This window comes from Dipodomys ordii, unplaced genomic scaffold (genome assembly GCF_000151885.1).
Source record: "Dipodomys ordii isolate 6190 unplaced genomic scaffold, Dord_2.0 Scaffold87, whole genome shotgun sequence".
Taxonomy (NCBI): Eukaryota; Metazoa; Chordata; class Mammalia; order Rodentia; family Heteromyidae; genus Dipodomys; species Dipodomys ordii.
The window spans coordinates 3,673,908-3,683,924 of record NW_012267303.1 but is presented as its reverse complement, the minus strand read 5'-3'; the positions used below and the strand labels follow the sequence as shown (position 1 = coordinate 3,683,924).

Here is a 10,017-nt window from a genome sequence, read left to right as displayed (position 1 = left end):
GGCAGGGTTGGAGGCCCTTGGCCCTTGGGCCCCTCCAGCCTCCTGCCCCTCCCCCGCCAACTTGCTCACCTGTCCTTTGTCACTGTCCCCACAGAGGCTGGGCCTGCGGGGGCTGTGGCAGCCAGTGCAGAGGAAACGGCTTTGGGAGGGCCTGTCTTGCTCAGCATAGTGGCAGCCACGGTGCCCTCGGGAGGCACGGTCATGGCTGGAGCGGCGGTCACTTGGGCGGGTGCAGGGCGGGCGGGCTCTGGCGGCATGCTGTCAGCACACTTGGCCCTGTGTGGTAGACAAGGGCTCTGGTCACGGGCACCCCACCCTCCTCGGTGCTGCCCAACTTCCTGTACTCCAGGACCGGCAGAGTGGCCCCATCTACAAGGCTGCCGGGGAGCACTGCACTCTGCCCCTCCATTCCTGCACTCTGGGGTGGCCCAAGACAAGCTGTCCGCCCACCATGAACGCTACCCTTCCTCCAAGCAGCCCTCAGGCCCTGGTACCAGGGAAGCAGTTCCCTATGGGGACTCGGAGGAACTCTGGCTTCAACTCCTGCCTTACACTAGCCACTCGGAGACCTGAGAGGAAGGGGTTCTGCTGGGCGCTGGGGGTGGTCTTCCTCAGGGCCCTAAGGCCAGCCTAGGAAGAAGGGTGCCCAGGAGGGGCCAGGGCAAGTGAGTTTCCTCACAGGCTGGTTGGGACCTATCCATGGTACAGCCAAGCGGCAGGTGCAGTGCCATGTTCCTTTGCATACAGCAAGGATAAACAGTTTTCTTTTGAAGCACTTAGGAGAAAAGAGGAAAAACAAGTTGCCAGCATCAGTTACAGTGTGGGACCCTCTTCAGGCCTTGGCCCCACGAGGGCAAGGTGGCTGGTGAAGAGGGTCCTAGAACATGCACCCCAAGGCTGCAAGCTGTTTGTACTGCCCAGCCAGGGTAGTCCTGAGATGAGACTCACTTTCGGAGTGTGCTGGACACCTGAATGTAGCCAGCACACATCTCCCACAAGGGAGCAGCAGGCCAGTCTGGCCAATGTCAAGTAAAAGGCTGCCCCTCACCCACAGCACCATCTAGTTTCTGGGAGGCTCGGAGGCCTGGAGCCCTGTCTGGTGCTTTGTAATCAGGCCTGTGTGTGGAGGCTCTCCAGATCTCCTGTTGGGATCCTGGAACATTCAGGCCCTATTGGCTGAACCACTCAGAGACCAAACAGGCTCTGTGTCGTCAAGAAGCTTCCCATCTTGTTTTTAAGGCAGTCAGAATTTGCCGGCTGGTTCAGTGCTAGTCCTCATGGCCACCAGGTATAATGCTGAGTTTTGACCCCACGTGGCCAAACCAGCTCCTTAGTCACGTGCACTTTTGCCTTGTGCAGTCTGGATGCATGAAGCTCCCACAGCCATCAAGAGAGTGGTGAGGGAGCGCAGCCTGGCCTCTGCTTGCTCCCAGCAGATCTGAGAATGAGTGACTTGAGCCTAGATCTGCCAGAGGCCCGCAGCCCCCAGCCTGGAGCTACACTGTGTATACGGGGGCCCTAGACAAACGTGCCATCCCCTGTGCACCTGCCAATAGTAGCTTCCTCTTTCCTGGGCAGCTTGGGGACTTCCAGACCATGGCTGGTGTTCACAGCGTCCACACTGCCAGCTACCTTCTCATCCTCCTCGCTGTCAGAGCCCCCGGAGGAGCTGCTGTCAGAGGCCACCAGGGGGGCCTTCCTGGTGACACACACACTCCAAGCGCACGGTGAGGTGGGACCGACTGCAAGACAAGGAGGCCTGTGATGTGCTTGAGGCAGAGAGCCACCGCACAGCCACCATGGCTTCAGGCCCCCAAGCCCCGGAGTGCTGACATGCAGCCAGCTGGAAATCACACAGCCTGCCAAGTGTCACTTGTACACAAGTGTACCTGGGTGTTCTTAGGAACCACATTAACTTCTATTCACCCACTCCCCACTGGACAGAACAGATATGTGCTGTTAGCAGAAGAGGCAGCTCAGAGGGCTCCTCCCATTTGCTTCAAGCCTGGCACCAGGGAAGGATGTGCGGGTGGTGCTACCGCTCTGTCCTGCCGCTGCCTAGGACTCTCGTGCCTGGTCTTGGGGGCCTTTGAGCCCCTCGGACTGGAAAGGTGGGGAACAAGGCCATGGGCTTGGATCAGACCCCGTATTGGCTTCCTGCCTGAGACTCATGAGTTTTTCCATATCGAGACCCCAAACCCTGCTAGGACACCTACCAGGGACCTGGGCCACACAGCAAGGCCAAAGCTGCCTCCACAGGCAGCCCCGTGGTGGCGCTGCTCCTCCTCGGTCCCCAAGCCAGGGGCACTGCATCTGTACACAGCAGCCACCCCTAAGCACATGTGAACCCTAGTACCACAAGGAAACCATTACACCTGGAGCACTGCCACTGCTTCCCACTGCCCCAAGGGCCTAAGAACTAGGCAAGGTCAAGTCACCTGAAGGAGCCTGGGGGTAGCATGCACCACAGCTACTCACAGGCTTTCCCTGGGCCTGCACTCTGGCTGCCCTCGGTGTGGCTGCTGTCCATGTCCACGGGGGAGCTGCACCTAGGCCCAGACTCAGAGCTGCAGGCGAAGATGGAGACAGGCTGAGTGTGTGGGGTTAGTTACCCCAACCCCAACGGGGAATGCTTCGTGAACCCTGTGTGCCGATGTGCTTTGTTACCAGCAGAAAGGCTGAAAGTCGGAGAACTTGGCCCAGCCTTTCTCTTCCGGAGCCGAGGGGCTGGCTGCCCACACACTAGAACCCACGTCCCTGGCGGCTGCTGGGGTTGTGGGCGTTGCATTCGCCAGCTCATCAAACACTGCAGTCCAGGCAGCCCCTGCTGGGGAGAAAGAGCTGTCAAGAGTGGGCAGGCCTGGCCTGGCCACTCCTCAGCCCCCAAGGAGACCCAGATGAACCCTCCCTGCCTGAGCCGGCAGAGCTCCCCAGAGGAGCTCTGTAAGAGAGTGGTGGCGGCCCCCAGGCCCTAACACCTTGGGTGGTGGAGGCTTCAACATCTACAAGGCATGTAGAAGTAACCATGTGCTGCTGGTGTGGTGCTCGGCAGGCACCCACGGGGCTTCACCTGGCCTCTAGTGGAGCTGGCGGCGCAGAGGAGACATAGCCCCACCTGTCCTGCCCCAACTGTCCCAGTGAAGGCCCGAGAACAAGCCCCACAGCCCCTGTGCCCGGCCGTGAGCGTGGTCTGTCCCTGTTGTGGATGTCCTTGCTGCTGGCCTTGCAGCTCCTGCTCTTGTCCCCTCCCAGTGGAAAGCTGCCCTCTTGCCCATGTGCTGACCACTTCAGGACTACCTCAGGCAGAGGCGGGAAAAGGGTCCTGAAAGGTGGCGTGTCTGGTGTGCACAGTGCTGCTGAGCAATGCTCAATGGCCCGCACAGCATCTAGATGAGTGTCTGGGAGACACCACTCACACAGACCAGGCTGCCAGTGACCATAATAGAAGGGGAAATGCAGGAGCCCTCCTGGATGTGGGCAAACTGCAGGGCAGGACCCACCCACATCAGCTCAAGACAGCCAGGAAAGCGACTGCCTTCGAGAGCGTGTATAATGGGCTGGGTTGGGGGGCAGGTGCAGATGGGGCTGCTGACCGCAGGCCACAAGCAGCAAGAGATGCCTTGGCTCCGGATGAAGCTGAGGCGGGCACCGTGCCTGCTCAAAGCCCTGTGTTCTCTGTGGGTCCCCAGCGCGTCACTGTGGATTACCTTCTGACACGGGACCTTCGCTCTGCACAGAAGCCAGAGGGGTGCCCACCCCAGGTGCATTCCTGGCTGCCTCCGAGCTGGCTTTCTTGTCCTGACCATTCCTTGAGTCGTTTTCTGGAGCATGGGGACCTCCGAACCTATGGAGGGTCCAGAGGCACGGTTGGATGGCTGGTGGCCTACGAGGACCACCCAACACTGGAGTGCTGGTGTCGGCCCATGGCTAAGGGCCGGGCGAGCGCAGGGTGCCCAGCGGGAGGTTCAGTTCTGAGCCTCTCGTCTGACCATTAGGACCTCTGGGACCTAATGCGCGTGAGAGTGGCTGGGTGTCCTGTGGGTGCTTTCGCACATGCAAATCTCCAGTGGAGGCTTGGAGAGGATGGAGAGGCCCCTGTACCTGGCTCTGGCCACCCCCCGAGCAGTGCAACGAGTCTCCTCATCTTCCCAGATATCCTCTTCCTCCTCATCGTCAAAGGGCTGAATTCTGTCACTGCAGCAGGCTTCAAACAGAGCTGCACTGGGCTGCAAGACAGAGAACACAGAGTCAATTTCTGGAGAGCCTGGCGAAGCCTTGGACCTGGAGTACTAGAGGAATTCGCTCACTGCCTGGAGGGCAGGATGGGAGGAAGCAATGAGGCAACTCTGCTTCCAGCTACATGAAGGGCCCTGCAGTTCAAACACACGCAGACTACTGAGTAGAGTCCCCCATGGCCCATCCACCTCCAACAAGGGCCAGACTGTGAGCAAAATCTGAGATACCTGGGCAAGGGGCATAAAGGGACACCTTCTTCTATAGTCCCAGACACAGCCCTGATCACTCACACTGTCCTCATCGGCATCAATGTTGAAGTTGATCTCTGCAATCCGATCAAATGGGGCACTGCAGGGGAAGAGGAGACCCTCAGTGCCTCCGGCGCAGGGCTGGTGCAATGTGTCTGGGTACTCTCAAGCAGTGGGAAGACATATTCCTGGCAAGACCATCAGGAGCTGCCTTCATGAGGATGGAGTTCAAGAAAGAAGCATTGAGCCTTGCCCAGAACCAGAGTCCCCACCATGCCCACTCACTTGATGTTGTCATCCTGATCTGCAAATTCCTCGTCATTGAAGCCAAACTGATCCACGAAGTTGGCTGTCATCTGTTGGATCTGGTACTCGGAAAAGGCCTGAGAGAAAGGGGGGCCGTCACAGAGCAGCCCCTATCAGGAGGTGGCTCTCTGGAAGCCAGGATTTCTGGTGCTCAAGAGCCTCTGGCAAAGCAGGCAGTGAATTCTGGCAGCAGCCGCATGTTCAGAGTGGTTGCATATACGAGAGCGCCTTCCTCATCTAAGCTCCGTGTCCCAGGGGTCTCTCCAAGGCGATAGGAAGAGGTCTTCCCACAGAACCCCTCTCCCCCACGCGTGCTGGAGAAAGCCACTTCTCCCCTTCACTGTGCAATGCCACGGGGGACTACGCACTACAAGGGCACGAGCTCGGGAAAGGCCCGGCAGGGTGCAGGGTGCCGGCCATGCCCTCACCTGCTGAAGGGACAGCTCGTTAGGGAAAGCACCCTCAATGTCCTCGTCCTCACTTGAGGAGTGAAGGTGGTGAATGCTCACCTAAAACACAGGCCAGATGCAGCGGGCATGTGAGCCCGCAAGTGCCCCAATCCCACCCAGCCAGCACTGCCGAAGCCCCAGCCCCCAACCAGCCCAGCCTAGATTTGGCACTTGTCAGATTGCTGGGCCTGAGCAGCTGTGCGTAAGGGCAACGTGGCAGCCGTCCTCTCCGGCACAGGGGCTCATCCCGAGTCTCCAGCGTGCGCACTTCACCAATAAGCCAGAGGAGGGACGGGCCTGAGAGCCAACACCACCTCTACACAGAGACCCTCCGGAGCCAGGAAGTCTGGGAATCACCCAGCGTGGTCACAGCTCTGCCCCTGTGCCTCCGCTGACCTATGCCACAGGGCACAATGTCCAGAGCGTCACTGGCCTCAACTACAGTGGCATGCCTTGGAGTGGGCCTGGGCTTCCTCACCAGGTCCACGGTGTTCCTGCGATTGGTTTCTGTCAGTGTCTCCTCCACAAAGTTCTCCCAGCGGCCGCGGCAATCTGCAGGGAGCCCTGCAAGGCAAGCGCTGCCCCGTGAGCCCTCGAGGCAGCCAGGGCGCCGCAGGGCCGGCAAGCATGTTGTGGTTGGGAGGGGTGGGCCAGGCTTCTGTGGTGGGCCCAGCTGGGGCCCACGCCAGGGTCTACCGCTGGGAAAGGCAGCGCACAGTGCAGAGCGGAGGGCTCGTGAGCACCCGAGGACCCCAGTACATGCACAGGCCTGGGCTCCACAGGACCTGGTGAGCCTGTGCATGTCATAATCTGGAAATGTTGAGGGAAGACTAGGCAGAGAGCAAAAGTTCCCATTCTGGGGAACCAAGACCTACTCCACTTGCTCCCCCCACCCCCCGCCAGCATGGGGCCTCCAAGCTGGCTTGCTGTCCCACCCCAGGCTCATATCCCTATCATACGTGATGACCCAGCAACCGCAACCTACCACAGGCTCCTGAGCATGCGAGGAAGCCCTTTCCCTCAGATACTGGGGTGGGAAGGCTACTGGAATTTCCCTACTTTACATTTGCCTAGGTAGCTGCCTAGTGGATCTACAGAGCCAGTGAGGCAGGGCCAAGGCTCACTCCACTTTGGCTACACAGGCTGGGAACAGCTGACTCACTAACAAGCTGCTCTAGGCCAGTCCTGGAACCAAGGGGAATCTCCCCAGAGACCCCAACAAACTCAGAGAGCTGAGCATGCTCAGCTCCTTCCTGGGCATCTCTAAGACACTCTGCCTCTCCACCCTGAGAAATCCCAAGAGACCTGGGAAAACCCTATTTAGGCTTGCTGGTGTCCCCTTCCTTCCCAACACAACCCTGCCCTACTCAGCCAACGCCCTCAAATCAGACACTGTTTCCACGGGCTGAGAAAGCACTACAATTAACCACCAGAAAACTGGAAGTGGTGCTGTAGCTCAAATGGTAGAGTGCTAGTCTTGAGCACATAGAAAACTCAGTGATAGCACCCAGACCTCGACTTCAAGCCCCACAACTGCCCCCCCCCAAAAAAAAAGACATAAGAGAACAAGAGGAAGCCAGGCATCGGTGGCTCATGCCTGTAATCCTAGCTCCTCAGGAAGGTGAGATCTAAGGATCGTGGTTCAAAGCCAGCCCAGGCAGCAAAGTCCGTGAGACTCTTATCTCCAATAAAAACCACTAGAAAACTGGAAGTGGTGCTGTGGCTCAAGCGGTAGAGTGCTCGCCTTGAGCTGAAGAGCTGAGGGACAGCGCCCAGGCCCAGAGTTCAAGCCCCACGACCGACCAAAAAAAAAAGAAAGAAAACAAGAAGAGTAGCATGTAGGAGGGTCCCAAGGTAGTGGGCACTGTGGGAGGGCTGGGAGGCTCCAAGGACACACAGTGCCTCATGTAGGAGGGTCCCAGCACTGTGGGAGGGCTGGGAGGCTCCAAGGACACACAGTGCCTCATGTAGGAGGGTCCCAGCACTGTGGGAGGGCTGGGAGGCTCCAAGGACACACAGTGCCTCATGTAGGAGGGTCCCAGCACTGTGGGCACCGTGGGAGGGGCCAGGGCTCCAAGGACACACAGTGCCCACAGTCGAGTGCGAAAGACAGGATATCACCTGTTCCTCCAGTTTACCAAGACATGCGAGGGAGGAAGGCCCCAAGACAACTAAGGTTAGAGCACAGCGAGGACGTGAGTCAGGCCTGCAAGGACCAGGCAGGACCTGAGGAGGGAGACACTGAGTACAGGAGTCCGCAATGCTGCAGCTTCCAATGTGAGCGTTGTGGCCATGAGCTGCTCTGCTAGGCTGAGTCCTCATCCCATGTCCTGATGCTTGGCAGACATGGCCCAGCAGTGCGATGGGAAGAAGAGACCCATTGTGAGGCGTGATGACGCTGGACAGCCCACAGCCCCAGCCGCGCATAGGGCCCCCTCACCTCGGATGACCTCGCGGATGTGTGTCTGCACAGGGCCCCTCTCCAGATTCTGGACCACTGCGTTGGCGATGCGAGTGAGGTGGCCCATGTTCCCACGCCGCATGCCACCTGCTGCCCTGAAAGGGACAGGGGCCATCAGGGTGGCTACCCAGCCCCAGTCTTCCTTGACACGTTTCCAGAGGACCAGGTATGAGCTCCTGAAACTCGTCTCTGCTGGCGAGTGCAGGCCTCTCCTCTTTTGGGGGCCCCTAGGTTAATCTCCAGTGCAACTCCTGGTACGACTCAGTTATTGGCCAGTAACTGCTATACACAACAGTTTACCCAACTCACCACCAAGAACACTAAGATGGCTGTCCATGTTAGGGATAGGAAGCAGGCAGAAAGGCTCAAGTCTCATTAGAGGCAGCAGTGGAACAGGAGCAGAGCCACGTCTGCTGGCTGTGGTGCCTGCCCTGGCGCAGCATTCCCAGGACCTGGCCCCCGCTGAGACCGGATATAGCCTCCGTGCTGTGTGGCTGGCATCGCTTCCCCCTCCCTCTCACAATGAGACCCCAGGAGCCCCTCCTCACACCCAGATCCCACCCTTCCCAGAAGGACAGAGGATGGCAGTGAACAACATGCAGAACATGTTTGCTGACCTGAGGGAAGACTTGGTCAAGTCCAAAACACAAAAAGATGAAAATAAAAATGGTTTCCTTTGAACAAGTCCCAACAGAGTATCCTCAAAGATTTAGGGAAAGTTAAACATGGCAGTAGTTGCTAGGGGCATGGTTCACATGGTAGAGCATCTACCTAATAAGCAAAGGCCCTGAGTTTAAATACTAGTACCACTAAAAAAATAAAAGTCGCTGGACACTAGTGGCTTGTATCTGTAGTCCTAGCTGCTTAGGAGCCTCATATTTGAGGATTATAGTTCAAAGACAGCCCAGCAGAAAAGCCTGTAGGATCTTATCCACAATTAGCCAGTAAAAGGCCAGAAATGGAAGTGTAGCTCAAATTGTAGAGGACCAGCCATGAGTAAAAAAAACAAGCAAGGGCTGGGAAGTTGGCTCAGTGGCACAGCGCTTGCCTTGCAATGCATGAGGCCCTGGGTTCGATTCCTCAGCACCACATAAGCAAAAAGAAAAAAGCCGGAAGTGGCACTGTGGCTCAAGTGGTAGAGCGCTAGCCTTGAGCTGAAGAGCAGCTTCAGGCCCCACGACCGGACCAAAAAAAAAAAAAAACAAAAGCATGAGGTCCTGAGTTTGAGCTCTAGTACCAACACACACACACACACACACACTCCAGCCAAGGATACCTAATGAATTCCAGGCCAGCCTGTCCTCAAGCCAAAACCCTGTCTTAAAGAATGGTCATGCCAGGCGCTGGTGGCTCACGCCTGTAATCCTAGCTGCTCAGGAGGCTGAGATCTGAGGATCGCGGTTCAAAGCCAGCCTGGGTAGGAAAGTCTATGAGACTCTTATCTCTATTAAACCACTAGAAAACTGGAAGTGGTGCTGTGGCTAAAGTGGTAGAGCGCTAGTCTTGTGCAAGGACAGCACCCAAGCCCAGAGTTCAAGCCCCATAACTGACAAAAAAAAAAGAGGAGCCAGTGTGGGAGGCTCACGCCTGTAATCCTACCTACCCAGGAGACTGAGATTTGAGGATCGAGGTTCAAAGCCAGCCAGGGTAGGAAAGTGCTTGAGACTCTTATCTCCAATAAACCACTAGAAAACTGGAAGTAGCACTGTGGCTCAAGTGGCAGAATGCTCAACTTGAGCTGAAGAGCTCAGGGACAGCACCCAAGCCCAGAGTTCAAGTCCCATGACCGACAAAAAAATAAAATAAAATAAAAATAGAGGAGTCAGGAGAAGGCTAGACAGAGACTTCTAGACTGGGTGCCTAGAGAAGAAATGGCTACTCATTGGGTAACTGTCCAGGCCTGGCCAACACTCAACATGACCCTCCTGTCACCTCTACTCCCTTTCCTGGGCAGCACTTACAGCTGTTTGCCCAATAGTAAGATCCATCTAGGATGGCTGCAGGCACACAGCCAGGCCACATACCCAGATGCCCTATACTGAGCCCGAGTCCTGCATACAGTGTTGCAGACTGGTGCCATGTGAGGCATGGCTCTGTTCTACCACTGCTAGGAAGAAAGTCTTTGTGTTTCTTACTGTGTGTGGTCATTGGCTTCCCAGGCCTCCAGGATCCTCTGTACCAGGCAGCACTTCTGGAACAGCTAGGGAGTGGGGAGAGGCAGTGTGATTCAGAGCCTACAGAGCTATTCCCGCCCCTTCCCCCACCCCACTGCAGGTAGAAGCCAATCCACCAGCACTGACAGCCGTGGGACTGTATG

At 57.2% G+C, this 10,017-nt stretch overlaps 1 protein-coding gene across 4 annotated transcripts in view; it reads right to left on the bottom strand.

Moving 5' to 3' along the window:
• Ppp6r2 (protein phosphatase 6, regulatory subunit 2) overlaps window positions 1-10,017 on the bottom strand; it is a 66,118-nt gene that overhangs the window by 912 nt on the left and 55,189 nt on the right. For 2 of the 4 annotated variants that reach the window (XM_013025772.1, XM_013025774.1), the window contains 12 exons: window positions 9,836-9,900; window positions 7,680-7,795; window positions 5,718-5,803; window positions 5,219-5,299; window positions 4,770-4,867; window positions 4,527-4,584; window positions 4,102-4,226; window positions 3,708-3,844; window positions 2,668-2,824; window positions 2,479-2,567; window positions 1,547-1,742; window positions 70-276 (listed from right to left, as the gene is read on the bottom strand). In XM_013025772.1, coding sequence (XP_012881226.1) covers window positions 70-276; window positions 1,547-1,742; window positions 2,479-2,567; window positions 2,668-2,824; window positions 3,708-3,844; window positions 4,102-4,226; window positions 4,527-4,584; window positions 4,770-4,867; window positions 5,219-5,299; window positions 5,718-5,803; window positions 7,680-7,795; window positions 9,836-9,900 — 1,415 coding nt within the window. Of the gene's footprint in view, window positions 1-69; window positions 277-1,546; window positions 1,743-2,478; window positions 2,568-2,667; window positions 2,825-3,707; window positions 3,845-4,101; window positions 4,227-4,526; window positions 4,585-4,769; window positions 4,868-5,218; window positions 5,300-5,717; window positions 5,804-7,679; window positions 7,796-9,835; window positions 9,901-10,017 lie in introns of those variants that run through there. The other 2 variants (XM_013025773.1, XM_013025775.1) reach the window with 2 other exon arrangements.